Source organism: Camelus bactrianus, chromosome 24 (genome assembly GCF_048773025.1).
Source record: "Camelus bactrianus isolate YW-2024 breed Bactrian camel chromosome 24, ASM4877302v1, whole genome shotgun sequence".
NCBI lineage: Eukaryota > Metazoa > Chordata > Mammalia > Artiodactyla > Camelidae > Camelus > Camelus bactrianus.
In genome coordinates, this window is record NC_133562.1 from 5,543,929 (window position 1) to 5,558,433 (window position 14,505).

At 47.9% G+C, this 14,505-nt stretch overlaps 1 protein-coding gene across 5 annotated transcripts; it reads right to left on the reverse strand.

Annotated features, from left to right (window-relative positions):
- Window positions 1-1,844: 1,844 nt before the first annotated feature.
- On the reverse strand, window positions 1,845-10,209 carry TGIF1 (TGFB induced factor homeobox 1). Of its 5 annotated transcripts, none has more exons than XM_074352501.1 (4): window positions 9,624-9,755; window positions 9,192-9,512; window positions 3,704-3,930; window positions 1,845-2,905 (listed from the first exon to the last, which is right to left on the reverse strand). In XM_074352501.1, the coding sequence occupies exons 2-4, from the start codon at window positions 9,205-9,207 to the stop codon at window positions 2,330-2,332; spliced, it is 819 nt and encodes a 272-aa protein (XP_074208602.1). In that variant the 5' UTR covers window positions 9,208-9,512; window positions 9,624-9,755; the 3' UTR covers window positions 1,845-2,329. The 5 variants fall into 5 exon arrangements, with proteins under 5 accessions (XP_074208602.1, XP_045374855.1, XP_045374854.1 ...); XM_045518899.2 differs by lacking the exon at window positions 9,624-9,755 and adding an exon at window positions 7,457-9,006 and having other exon boundaries at window positions 9,192-9,597; XM_045518898.2 differs by lacking the exon at window positions 9,192-9,512 and having other exon boundaries at window positions 9,624-10,209.
- Window positions 10,210-14,505: the final 4,296 nt, after the last annotated feature.

Consider the following 14,505-nt stretch of genomic DNA (forward strand, 5'->3'; position numbering starts at 1 on the left):
TTTATCAGGTATATAGCTGTTATATACGAAAAACAAAAAAAGGAGAGTAAATGGAACTATACTATACTGTTGCAAGGTTCTGTATTTTGTATGAGGCTATATTTTAATCCCCTAGAACAACCATTAAAAACAATAGTTTATAAGCCAATAGAAAAAAGTTTTTTAAATATTTAAAAAAGTCTACTTACCAGAAAGAAGGCAGGAAAAGAGGAACCGAGGGAGGAAAAATCCCAAACGGTAAACTGAATCCAAACATATCAATAGTTACATTAAATGAAAGTCACACACCAAGTAAAAGGCAGAGATTGTTAGGCCAGATAAAAATTTAAGACCCAACTACATGCTGTCTTAAAGAGATGAACTTTAAACACCAATTAAGTTAAAAATAAACAAACGAAAAAAGATACACCGTGCAAATACTAAGTATAAAAATTATTTCTATTTGACTTCAATTTGAATACATTTTACATGTGCTTTTCCAATTATATTCATTACACACCAGTTATTCATCAAGCAGGATGTATTTGAGGTGTTTTATTTTTTTAACCTCTGGGTTTCATCGATCCTTGACATTTTTCTTTTAAATCACTCATGGCTCCCTCCTCCCCACTTCTAGTATGATTAATGAAATGTCGTATCAAGCGAAGCCTTTCAGGGTTTGCTGGCCTCCCTTATCTGTCCTCAAAGAATCCCAGCCTTTGATCCAGCTATTAAAGCAAGTAATGATTCTTAATCACCTTTTTTTTTTCCATTTTTGTTTTAGCCCTTTTATACACCTTATTTCATTTTTGGTTTTGTCTGTTTCTGTGACTCTGAGGGGGGGCCAGTCCACCGGGGGCTGACGGGTCCTTCAAAGTTGCCCCATCACAGGCCAGAGCACCACATTCTCCTCCCTTGCCTTTCTTCCACCTCTTGGTTGTCCTCAGCAGTTTTTCTCTTCAATTTAAAACATCTTTTGAGTTTAGCTGTTTCTACAGCAGGGACTTTCTAAACAGGATTTCAAAATTAGACAAACTGAAGTTTGGAAGAATTTTTCTATATTCTTTAAACAATAGTGACGCTCTAACGCTCCCTCAGACTTAGACAAATCGTAGCTGGGGCAGGGCTGGAAAGAACATGGCTGTAATAACACCGAAACCTCATACTAAGCATGACTACAAAGAATGGTTTTGTGGCATGTGACATGTTGGCTCAACCACGTAAGTGAAAGGAACACCACCAGTTCCCTCCCGGCATTCCCGGCTTCACAGCAAATCGTCCGAGCCTGCGGACAACACGTGTGTGTGGCACCACTTCTCACACACGGTAACCTCAGAAAATAAACCTAAGATGCCGACAATCCCACAGGAGACAGAATCCTACTATTTTCATCACTTTAGAAAGTGTTTTGAAAGACCGTTTTGAATGTAAAGGCCAACTGTACATCTAAACAAAAATTATTTTGAGGGTCACATGCACGGGAGCACTAGGAGGACTGCTTACTCCTGCAAACCTGAGCCATCCTCAGGTGCCCGAGAACTTCCTTTCCAACACCGGTCGTGTCTTAAAATATGCAGGACAGCTCACCAAGGGATTCAGCGGTGAGCTAAACACCAATGGAAGTGATTCATTTCCATCTGTCATGCAGTTTTAAGTAAAGATTTAAGGGCCTGCTCTGCCTCCTATCAAGAGTAAATATCACACATCCTGTTTATACAGACTGGCGATGTCCACAGTTCTTCAAAGAGCTGGTGACACCCCCCAACTCACACTCCACCCCACCCCCAACTTCCTGCTCATTGGGGTGCTATATTCCTACTCATTTTTAAGAAGCATCTCCCTCAACAAAATACTCTGCATTACAGTCATTTTTAAAGAAAATACTTTATTACGTCATGAAAAAAAATGCATCAATCAACTAGATTCATACCTGTTTGGGAAAAAACTGAGAATTTATTACACAGTATGTGGGCATCCTGTTCCACACGGGAATGAGAAGATGCTATACGTTCTCTAAGTATTGCACAGTCTGAAAAAAACACCAACCAAAAAAAAAAAAGAGGGAAAGGGAGGGGGGGAAAATCACATGATCTTGGGAACCATGTCACATTATGAATAATCTACCAAGAAACATTTAAAAAAGAAAACCCTTTGTTTCTACAGTAGCTTTGAGTTTATAGTTCTTGGAATGACTATATTCCATTGAAGACATCTCAGTAACAGGAAGCTTCATTTTAGCAATCCCATGTGCAAATATTAATTAAAAAATATATAAAATAATGCAATTCATCTCTTGCCATCACCCCGGCAATCATAACATCTTTGAGAACTGTTTTGCTTGAAAAAGGGGTTAAGCCGTAAGTTTGGCCTGAAGCTCCATCTCTGCAGCCCGTTTGAGTGCAACGTCTACAAGAAGCTGAAATCCACTGAAGTCTTGGTTGAGGTCTGGCGGGGTCGGGGGAGGAGTGTTGAAAAGACCACTCTGTGTATTTGTACTTGGTCCGGATTTACACGTGTCCTCCGGGTACATGAGGGAGGTGTCTGTGAAGCTGCCGGCTGCTATCTGCTGTATATCTGTGTTTTGTCCCACGCCAACTGGCTGGCAGAGAGAGAAAGGCACATCTTTCAGCGCAGTCACAGTGGTATGACAGATCACTGATGGACGAGCCAAAACTGATCCCGGGGATGATGGCTTGGGAGACAGGGGCCTCCCCAGGGCTGGGTTTGGTCCAGCTGTACAGGAATGAAACGCGCTCTCCTCCAGAGCCGGTGCGAAGGTTCTGAGAGCCACCACTGACTCTACAGAACCAGCTTCAGCAGTCTTGGCCCCACGGCGGGAAATCGTGAACTGATTTGGATCTTTGCCATCCTTTCTCAGCATGTCCGGGAGGAGCCTGCGCCGGGCGTTGATGAACCAGTTACAGACCTGAAATCACACAGGGATGCTTTAACCCTCTGCAAACACGGCAGAGAACCTTCTCAGGGACGCCTGGCTGCTCTCTCTCTCTGCATTAAAGAAGCCATGGGAAGGCTTATCAGAACCTACAAAGTTATCTCAAGGTATCTGAGTCCAGCCAAGAAAAGAGAGCTGCTTCCTGTCATAAACCTTCCTCTTCTAATACAAATTCCCTTTTTTTGGTCTCTCACCATCCTTAAAACTTTTCAGGAGGAAGAAAGAGAGAGAGAAAAAAAAAAAGGTAGACATGCTCAAATGTCTGAAAATGACTTTAGAGGGACGTTTACCTGTTAACTCTCCCCACGTTAACCTGTTATCTGCGGCCCCAGCATCTAAGTTAATCAACTACAGGAAACCCTTTCCTGGATGAAAAGGGCCACTCCTCCCAGTTACTGATTTTTCCCAGTTCAAATGGCTGTGTCAACAGACAGAACACGAATTACCTCACTGAAGCCTGTTCTTGTTTAAACATCAAACCAGTTTCCTGGGCAATAGAGTAAGATTTAACCTTCTTTTTATGTGCGTTGCATAAAGGCAGACTCTTTTAGGCGTTAGAGGAAATGCTATTTGACAGATGACTGTCAAGAGTTTCTGTTTCTTTATCTAGCCAGTTATTAACTGTTAGCACTGTAAAGTTTACAAGAAAAAGATACCCCCCCTTTTGAGTGGGGAGGTGCTTAATGACTTGCTGTACAGGAATGCTATAAAATGACTTTGGCGGGGAAAGCCGCCCCCCCGCCGTGCAGAGCTGGTGCTCCTCTCCCTCACCTGTAGTGTCGATAGGTGTGTTTGTTGGGACAGGAACGCTTTCTCTTGCTCGGAGGGGTAGGCGTTGTACCGGTGCTCATACAGCCATTCTCGGAGGATCTGAACAGACTCCTTGGGCAGATTGCCCCTTCGCCTTCTCTTGCCTGAGCCAGCGGAAGAGGAGAGGTCCAGGGGGCTGTCCATGCTGTCATCATCCTCCGTCTCACTGCCGGACGCGGCAACGACACCTAGGAGAGGACAAAGGCCAGCCGTCAACTGCGTTTATCAGCAGAGCACCTACTGCAAAGCCCATCTCTTGATCACTGAGCACAACTGTGTGTTCTCAACTCCCAAGAGTGAACGAAGGACCGCTGTTTTCTGTCCTGAAACACCAGAGCTCATGTGAAATTTCAAGAGTAGCTCAACCAGCAGCAGATTCTAGATTCTCAGCCCACCGTCAGATTCCTTTTTGGACCCACTTTCCTCTAGGATTCAGCGTCTCACATTCCTTTTGAATGATGCTCAGGAAGTCTAATCCAGCAGGTGAGACAAAGCTGCACCCAAAGCGAGGAACTGGCCACGTGTGAAACAGGAAAGGTGCTCCAGCAGTCGGATGTGTCTGACAACCTGTCTGTGAGGTCACCACTAACTAGGAGAAGCAGTCCGATGGCCATCCTAATGTACATTTAAAGCGCTGTTCTTCCTCCTTTTTCCACGGAAGGTTTTGAAATAAAAGGGAAGATTTGTACATTTTTTCCACTGCTGTAAGGCAGGAAAATTACACACTTAACCCAGTTAGTTTTCTACAGATGAATGTATGCCAACATTTTCTGCCAGTTCCTTTTCTTTTACTTTTCATTGCTACCCCCATTTACTCAAAACTAGAGCCCTACTTCTAAGGGACAGTACATCACCTTTTACAAAATACAACCACTGAAGTTCTATTTCATTACACAAAAATATTTTTCTACTATCACTACTTTAGTAAGAGGTCAAAAGATGCCTAATACTAAATAAATTTTAAAATTTCCATAAACTTCAACTGCCAAGTTTAATCTGAACCTAGAACTCCATATCAATAAGCAGAGCTCAGCCTTAAATTATTACATGACAAAGAAAGCTGAATATACAACCCCCAGAGGGAACTCTGTTTGTAAGTACTTTAATCCTACCAGAAATTTTAAAAATTCACAAGCCATAGAGAATATTTAAATCACACATAGACTGGGTCCCACAAAAATTCAGACTTGGCCCTTTTAGACATTTAAACATAATTTTGAACTTTAAAAAACTTTAGCAAACACTATAAATCCCCCTACTTTCAGAACTATAGTAGGCTACTCTGACTAAAGAAACACATGCTCATTTTTGAAGACAAATTTGAGATTTTTTAAAATGAATTAAAAACCATAGCATGTTTGAAAATACCGGTATTTCTATATAAAGGAATTTAATTAAACCTAAAGGTAGGCATTCCTTAGCTTTGTTGACAGGCCTCAAGCGGCTTACTATGATAGGAAATAAAAACGGAATTTTCCTTGGTGATAAACCATTCAATGTATTTTAAAGGAATTTTTCTAAAAACCCATCCTTTTGAAGCATTTTAACACACTGAAACTCAAAAAGCTACTCATTCAAAGATTTGTTCATGAGATAACTCGCCAGTTAACTGAGTCTCTTCCTTAGTGACACATTTTCAGTTTTGGACTGCAGGGGGCAGAAGGGGCTGGAGGGAGTGTCCACAGAAAGGCAGAACTTCTAAAGACAAAGTAAAGCAAGTTCTAACAAAAGAGCAGGATGATTTTGCAAATTCACTTCAGCTCAAGGCTTAATGAACAAGCAGCCATCAATTTGAGGCCCAGGAACCCTAAGTTGTAACCACTGCCACATATTTGATGCTTCTCTAACCCAGCAGTTTTCATTACACTGCTTTTTTAAAAAGTTTTTAAAAAAGGAGGCACATTTAAAACTGAAAGTGCCTTCACTGTTGAGAAGATGAGAAACTTATATTGAAATTTGGGTGAAGAGCAATTAAAAAGTTTTAAAAAGTGAAGAAAGTATAAATGTTCCTGTTTTACATTTGCTGATTAAGAAATCTTAACTTCTAAAAACATGTCAAGTAACTGAATTAACTAAAGAAACATTGAATAAAGCAGTTTGTTCAAAATCTCTGAAATGCTAGACATCCTTCCCAAGGCTTTTAATTCCCCTCCTTCCTTTAAATCTGGAAACAGTGTGAAAACATGCTCATTGAACAGTGAATTCCCAACTGTAAACTGATAATAAAGAGTTTGAAACAAACAAAAAAGCCCTGAAGCCTGTCCTTTGATCTGCTTACTTAGTTTGACAAGAAGCCTGATCTTTCAAAATAGGTTACTGACACAAAAGCAGATTCCAGTTAAGTAACACCCAACTGCAGTGCGACTTTACTCAGTTCTCAGTTCATTTAAATAAATGAGTGCCAGGCCTCTGGACCACTTAACAAAAGATTTCCAATATGTGCACAAAAGCTTAAGTAACAGGAAGTTAAGACTTCAGTTCCTTGGCTGCACCAGCTGTTTCACTGCAGCAAACCACACTTGCTGCTGTCAGGGCTGTTTTCATTAAAACTCTCCCTCCGGATTGTGGCTCAGCTTGGAAAAACAAAAAGACTTTTCCACGTTACTCATTTCCTATTGTAACAGAGCTTTTGAACACTTTCCCGGTTACGACTTGTTTCCAAACGTCTTGCTTTGCTCACACTTTAAAAAATGTGGGGGGGATGAGGGGGGTTCGGGGATCACAAGCCTCTTTTACTCCATCCACATACAAGGAAATGTTGTTTAGAAAGCCACAAGATGGCCTATGAATCCCACAGCCCTAAAAAGCAATTTTCTTTTCTTAATAGGAACCGGGGGAGGAGGAAAGAATGGTTGTGAAGCTTGACTTTTAAAAAAATCTAGAAGAGGCTAGAAAAGGACCTGGGAATAAGAATAGAAGGAAACGTTTAAGCGTGCAATTAGGGAAAAGGCGAACCTAACCTGACAAGTTTCCTGAACAGAACCCCTCGGAAGCGACAGGAATCGTACTTCACACCCCAGGCGCTAAATCCCAGGAGCGCTGGGCTGACCCCAGGCACAGCAATTCTAAAGCAAGAATTCCATAGTCAGAAACCGGGAGCAAAAAGAGACTTCGGGGATTTTCCTCAACTCATTTTCTGCTTCTTTTAAAGTCATTTGGGGAAATCTTTTTGGCATCCTCAGCCTTCTAAGACGAGACACTATTATCACAGAACAGTCCTAACAAATCCCCAGCTCCGCGATTGAGTTTTAAGTGCTTTTGTTTTTAACAAAACTTGGAAAGACTGTCACAGACTTTTACAAAACAGAGACAATGGTCCAACTCGGCGAGCCAGGCGGGCCAGCTCTCTTCCGGAGTCCTCGCGGGGGCCACTCGGCGCGCCGGCCCCCAGGTGGCTCCAGGCCGGGGCGGGGCCGCGCCGGACGCGCGGAGGGAGGAGCCCGGCCCGGCGGCTTTTGTTCCGCCAGCTCCGCAGACCCCGCTGAAGTCGCCCCTCCGACCGCACGAGTTAGCAAACGCGGGCCTCCGAGTTTCAGGTTACTAGAAGAAACTAGAAACCGGGCCGTGAATCTTAGCCTTCTGAGGGGCCTGCCCACCCGCAGAGGATTTGCCAGGAAAACCTAAAAAGGGAAAGAAACCCGGGCAACCTCGGCAGTCTCCGCTCCCCCGCACGAGCTCCCAACCAGTCGCAAAGTTTCCCCTCCAACACGTCACCTTTCATTGTTTCCTAGAGTCGGCGCGCAGGAGCGGGACCTGGCGCCCCGGGGCAGCGCGTCCTGAATATTCCCCAGGGGCCGGCGGGTTCCTGCCGCGTCCTTCTGCTGGGGGTGGGGTGGGGAACGGGGTTGGGTACCCGAGAGTGCCGAGGGGGGATAGGGGTGCCGGGGGAGGGCACCCGAGAGCCTTGGGGGTGTTTCGGGGAGGATATTCATTGCCTCCCCAACCAGAGTCCGAACAATGGGGGCAGCCCGCCCCCGCGCAAGTCCAGCTTTGCTCTCGGATCATCAAAAACAACCCCCAAACTTATACCAGTCAGTTCAACCACGAGGGCGAGGACGCCTTCCAGTGATGATCTGAACCTGTCAGTCCTCCACGAGTCGACACGGCCTCTAGAGGCCACACGGGCGCTCCCCGAGCGCGTTTTCTCCCCGAGCCCAGTTAAACGCCCAAACCTCCGAGCCCCCGGGGAGGGGACGCAGGGAATCCCATTACAACTACCCATGCCCGGGTTTTACTCTCGCCCGGAAAGCAGGAGGTGGGGAGCTCCGCGTATGTCAAAGTCACCAGCCCAGGATCAAACGAACAAAAGTCCAAGGTGAAAACGTGGCCGAGGGAACCTTCTCGGGTTCAAGGGTGTCCCCCTCTAGCAGGAGCCCGTTTTAACTGTATTCGCCGGACGACTCTGAAAGAATGTGAAGTTGGAGAAACTCTGGACGCTGCTGGGCATGCGCAACAGCGCTCCCCACCCCCGCTCCCCGCCCGCGCTGGCTTCCCCCAGCGATTAACTTCTGTTTTGAACCACTCGACATAAATCACAACAGAAAAGCCAACTCCGGCCCACGACGGAACGTTCAGGGGTACCTCCCAGGCGGGGACTCAAAAGTTAACTTCAAAAGGGAGTTAACATTCTTTGACCTTTCGTGGTGGTGTTTTTTTTCTTTCTTTCTGTGTGTTTTGTTTTTAAACCAGACTGACGGCAAATTTTAGTTGTAAGGCTTCCAAAACGCTTCGTGGAAACAATGACAGACTCACTTTTTGCATGTTACATTTGGACTCATTCTGACTGCACGCCGCTTGCCCTCAGTACTAACTCTTCCTCTTGCCCCAGATTCATTGTGGGAAAACTTTTAGAGGCTGGGAATTCTGAAAAGTCTAGCTTTCCAAAGGTACCGACGCCCGAGGGCGATCTGGGGGTCCAGAGTCGCATTCCTCCGATTGTGAAAACACCCCATCACTAGCGAAGAGCGTGCCCGGCCCAATCCGGAGTGAGGGGGGGCCCAGACGCTCAACTTTCAGACAAAGGCGCCTCGGCTCCGCCGTCCGGGCCGCCTCAGTCCCGACCGGGACAAATGGGCCGGGGGTGCCCCGGACCTGGACCCCACTCTCTGCCGGCGAGAAGGAGCGAGAAGCCACGCGGCGGCGTGCGGTGTCGGCGGAGACAATGAAACTTGGAGGCGCACAAACAAGGCGGTCAGCGTGTTTCTTGACAACGTGCCAGCAGCGTGGAGAGGCCCGTCTCCCCACAACAGCCCCTCGTGTTGTGTCTAGAAGGAAGACAGCAACTGCCTTTTCAGACGCAGCCTCAACAAAGACAACGGCCGCCGCTCCGGCCTGCGAGCCCCGGGGCGGAAAAGTCCACTAAGTCACTCTCGCCCCAAGCCCGGCGCCGCCCGCGAGCACGTTTTCCGCGGACTCGCGCCCACGGCGCGCGCAGCCCGCGGACTCTTACCTTTCTTGCTTTTCATTCTGGAGCTCCGGTTCCAGCGCGAGGCAACGCTGGGTTCTCGAGGGACCAGGAGTGAGAGCGGAGGAGCCCACCGATTGTTCTCCTTCCCGGCCAACTCTCCCGTAACTTGTAGGACGCGCTCCAGCCGTTATTGCTAAACAAGGCTCTCGGATCCCAGGCGCCCGCTCCTCGGGCAGAATTCAAGTGACACTTGGGCTTCCTCCTGGCGGGACCTTCTGGCAGCCGGGGGCTCTCCCTCGCCCAACTGGCTCCCCTCCCCACTCCGCTCCTTTGTTCCCCGCTCCTGCTCGGCGCACCTCAGCGCTGTCAGAGTGAGCGAGGCGAGGAGGGAAGGTACAGGAGGTCCTGCCTCCGCCCCCAGCCGCCCGCCCTGTCCCCCGCCCGCCCCGCCGCTCCTCCGCCCCTCCCCCGCACCTTCCAGCCAGGAGTACGGCACTGAGCGCCGCGGCCGCCTCACTCCGCGCCCCCTGGCCACTGTCACCCGTCCTTCGTGGGGGCGGCCGAACCCAGAAACGTGATCCCTTCTCCCAGCTATGCGCACGCCTCCTGCGTCCCTGGCTCCGCGGCGTTGGTGACACCGACCGAGTGCTCCGAGTTTCTCCTTTGGGCCTTTCTTCCCGGGGCTGGCGAGGGTGCGTTTGGTTATGAAATTGCAACAGATGGAAAAAAGGCCGCCCTCTCTTTCCTCTCCTCCACCCCAGGGAAGAAAAGTCTCCTGTTTCGTTTTTGACAGCTGCCCCAACTCCACCGTCCCAGCTCCAGCGGCCGTAGAAGTCAGCCGCCGCTGATTCAAGGGGCGGGGCTCCGTAGGAAAAGTATTCGGGACAAGAACCAACTTCTTCCAGAATGCACGGCTGCCATTGACATGCGGGCGCGGCGCGGCGCACCCTTCTCCCGGGGCTCTTCCTCGAACAGCGACAGTGTGGGGCGGGAGGGGAGGATGAGACACAGACACCCCAGGCGAAAGTCTGTTCCCCCGGGCTAAAGCTGCGAGTTCCGGACTGGATTGCAAGGCAGTTTCGAAATCTAACACGTTGCGGACAGACACTTGTCATGCTCACATGCTCTTTAAAAGTCTCTGCCTGGGGACGGCGCAGAGCGGACGCGCGCCCGCCCCGCTGAGACTCAGCCTGACACCCCCGCCCCCGGACCCCGGCAGCTGCCGCCTTTATGGGAAGGGGGCTCCCACACCCGGGGCTGCTCTTCCGTTTGAGTAAACAGAGTCTACTTTTAGGACTCAAATCCTGCTAGGGGACCCCTTCTCCACGACATCCCGGAATTTCAAACAGAAACTAACCATTAAGTAAACACATGTTCCTGTTGGTTTATTTTGGTTGAGAGGAGGGCTCCAACAGGAGTTCCTAGATGAAATTACCCTTTTAAAAGACCAGATGGCTGCTGGGCTGATTTCAAGAAACGCATGCCCCCTCCCCGCTCTCTCCTCTGGGTGAAGTTTTCGCGTGTGTCTGTCTTGTTGTTTTGAAGTAAACGAACTGTCACATGCCACAGTAAGACTTTCCCCATCACTTAAAACACACACACACACACCTAAACGTAAATAAACCTAGTAGAGACGTCAGCGCCTGAGTCTACCCCCAGTTTCTCTGTGCTGTTTTTGTTTTGTAACCTCGATGGAGAACCCGGCAGAAGCTCCGTGGAAATAAGGTTCAACCAGGGGAGGAATAAGGCAGTCAAACGATGACTAACTAGACTTTGGAGCCTCTGTTTTAGGATCACGCTGAAAATTAAAGCCAGCCTCCCACCCACTCACCCTCCCAAAAAAGACACCCCCGCCCCTAAAGTGAATTAAGGCCAGAGTTTACAAAGCTTGGGTGGTTTTTCCAATTACAGGACTTAAAGTGAATATACAAGGGAAAAAGCCTCACTAAGAAGGCGGCAACCTTTCGATTTTTTTTTTTTCCCTGTGGTGTGCCGACTGCTCGGCACCTAAGAGAACACACATCTGAAACGGCAAAGGGGAAAACACGGTCCGGGGGGAAACCACCAGCCCGGAGGCTCCCCTGCAACTTGCTGGAGCGCAGTTCCTTCCCCGGCCTGGCTGGAGATGAATCAGCGGCTGCGCCCGAGCGCAGGACAGATGTGGGGCGGGGAGAGGGTGGGGGCCGCCCGTTAGAGGGCCGCTCCGACCTCGCATTTGAAGGGTTGTTTGTCCCTGGGATTGGTGGCTCACATCCGTTGGGACCGGGAGAAGGGGGAGGAGGGACGCAGGAGGAGGAGCCCGGGCGGCCGACGCTGCGACTCCGCGGTCTGAGTGGCAGGAGCCTCGTCTGGAGCCGGGTGGTTACTGGGGAGACGCTTTGTTTGCTAACTTCGAAAGCGGCTTCGGCTGCCTCGGCCGCTTTCGAAGCCACTCCACCAAACACGCCTTCGGGTCGACTTAACCCTCCCCCTGGCCTCTTTCATCAGCCCGAGACCAAAATGTTTCCTTCTTCCGCGTGGCTGTCCTCGGCCACGCGGTGGCTCTCACTGTGTACACAAAGGTATCTTTTTCTTCCTCTCAGTGAACTTGGCGAGTACTGCGATTCTCAGGCCACCGAGATGGAAACCGAGAGTTGAAGTGAGTTTATAGCTAGAAAACAAACTGAACAGGGTAGGAGGAGGGGCGCAGAGAATTAAAAGCCTCTTTCAGATTGAGAGGAGGAACAAGTCGAACTTTCAATTCTCTTGCTGGAGGTCCGGCTGGATCCGGCCAACGCTCGCCGTTTGCTCGGGCAAATCGTATCGAAGGACGCGGTTATTAAAGCTGGCGAGATGCCCCGGAGAGGAACGCTGGCATCATTCTGTGCGATGGCTCCTCTGGTACAGCTCCCCCTCCACACACACCCCCAAGGCCCGTCCCAAACTTGTTGGACCCTTTGGATTGTTGATCCTTTCTGGGAAGAAAGTGCCTGGAGCCCGCATAACACAGGCAAGGAAGACAACCCAGAAGAGTGGGCTCGAAAAACCAGCAATTGCTTAGGATTATTTTTGTTTGTTTACTTTTCTCAAGGTGGAAAAACAAGTTTCAGTTCTGGCTCTGTGAGTCCCTTCATGTCCCAGGCAGGGCCTCTCTGTAAAACCCATCCAATGACTTAAGATTCTTTCCAGTGCTAAGGAAAAAAAAAAGTGGATTCACATTTACTATGTATTACTTGCTGAATTCATATGAATGTTAATTATATTGGAAAATTGCACCAGTGAAAAGTGATCTTCGGTTTGGTGCCTGAGAAAGGCGCTAATAACGTTCTTCACCATTATTTTTTTCCCTCAGGGCACACATCATTCCATTGCTGTCTTATCTTCTCAGGCTGCCTCAAGGCCAAGAAAAGATACTGAGTTGTATAAGTTACTTTTCCTAGCTACAAACCCTTCAAAGGCAAACAGGTCAGGAAAGTGTATCAATACATGCAGTCATTATTATCATTATTATTTTGATACTAGGTCCATCAAGTGACTGGAGAAATTATTTATTTCGTTCTGCTCAACGACCACTGGTAAAGTATGGTTTCCACCCAGCACTGTCTTAAGGGGAGGAATCATGACTCACACTCACTGGATCTTTTGCTTCTGGTCTAGGGGAGAGATATTTTTATAAAACACACAGACAGCCGGGCCCCAAGCACTGCACGAGGGTTCTATAATCAGCTCTTCACATCTCAGGTCAGGGGGTCTTGGGCTGCTTAAGGAGAAGCTGGCCATTGTCTGTTGAAGGGCCTGGGGCTGAGCTGCAGCCAGCTTGCGGTTTTATCCATCCCATCAGGAGGACCCTCCTCCCCTTAGTTACAGGAATAACGCTGCTGGTGCTACTGCTTGTGTTTGTCATCACTTTTCTCCCTGCTTGCACTTCCCTTCCCCCTCCTTTTTCCCTCTAGCACAGCCCTCATTTCTCTTTACCTAGAGGGGATTTGAACTCAGGGGCACAAAGCAAAAAGATAATAATTGTTGAGCAGGGCCTTGACTCTCTTTATTCTCAACGCCCTGTATCCGTGTTGTGTTTATGAAACCCTTAATTGAAATGACCTCATTTAATCCCCAAACTAGTAAGGTAGGCTATTATTTTTCCCTAAAGTCAAGATAACTTAACACATCCAAATGTAACAAAGCTAAAAGGATAAAGCCAAGTACTGGACATAAATGACCTGGCTTTAAATCCTGTGCTCTTCTCAGGCACAGTTTGGTGGAAAGGCGGGTGGACGTGGAAGGCAGTGTAAGGCAGAGACTGACCCCAGATTCTGACACCAGCGCCACCTGGACACCTGCAGTTTGCTCTAAAACCTGTCTCTTCTCTGAAATCTGCCTGGAGTTTTACAAAAGGTTCTCTTCCAATTCGCCTGCTTTTTGTGTTTTCCTATCCTCTTTTTTTTTTTTTTTTTAAATTACAAAAAAAATGGGTGGGTGGGAGGCTGTTCTCAAAAACCAAAGCAGGAAAGAGGTATACAAAAGGAAATAGAAAAGACCACTTCGCTGAGCCCTTCACTCTCCATATGCACATATGTATACCACATGCCAAGGGAAGGGATTTATCACTGCTATTTGTTGTTTTCAAGTCCGCTCTCCCCTCAGTGGTCCTGCAGCACCAGCTGCTTGTCTGCCTGTTTCTCACCAGTCAACGTTTGTCCTGAATGTCAGCTTCTCAGCGGAGTCTTCTGTGACCACCTGACCTAAATTTAGTGGCACCAATGCCACTATTTTGTTCAGGGTTTCTCAACCACAGGCTGTTTGGGGCTGGATAATTCTCTGTTGTGGGGACTGCCCTGTGCATTGTAGGATGTTTACTAGCATCCCTGGTGGCTAACCAGTTCTTGCCAGTAACACCTTCCCCCCAAGTTGTGACAAACAAACAAACAAAAGCTCCAGACGGGGCCAGATGTCCTCCAGAGGGGACGGAAATGGGAGGGGGGACACCTCTGGTTGAGAACCACAAGTTAACTCAACCCTTTCTTTCTTTCTTCTGTAACACCACGAATTTTAGTTCTTTTGTTTATTTGACTCTCATGTGTTTGTTTTCCTTCGATTCTCCCACAAAACGTGTGCTCATGATTAAATCTTCATGCACAGTGCCTCATACATCGTAGGTACCCAATAAATATTTATCAAACAAAATAATGCATGAAAATGAGACTGTAAGAATCATTAATAATAATATAATCAGCTATTGTATATAGCATGCCAGGCAGTGTGTAAATAAATACTTTACATATTTTATCTTATTTATTCCTGAAAACATTCTAAGAAGCACCCGTTATTATCCTCAGCCATCAGATGAAAAGGAAGGGGAGTGAAATAATTTGTCCTG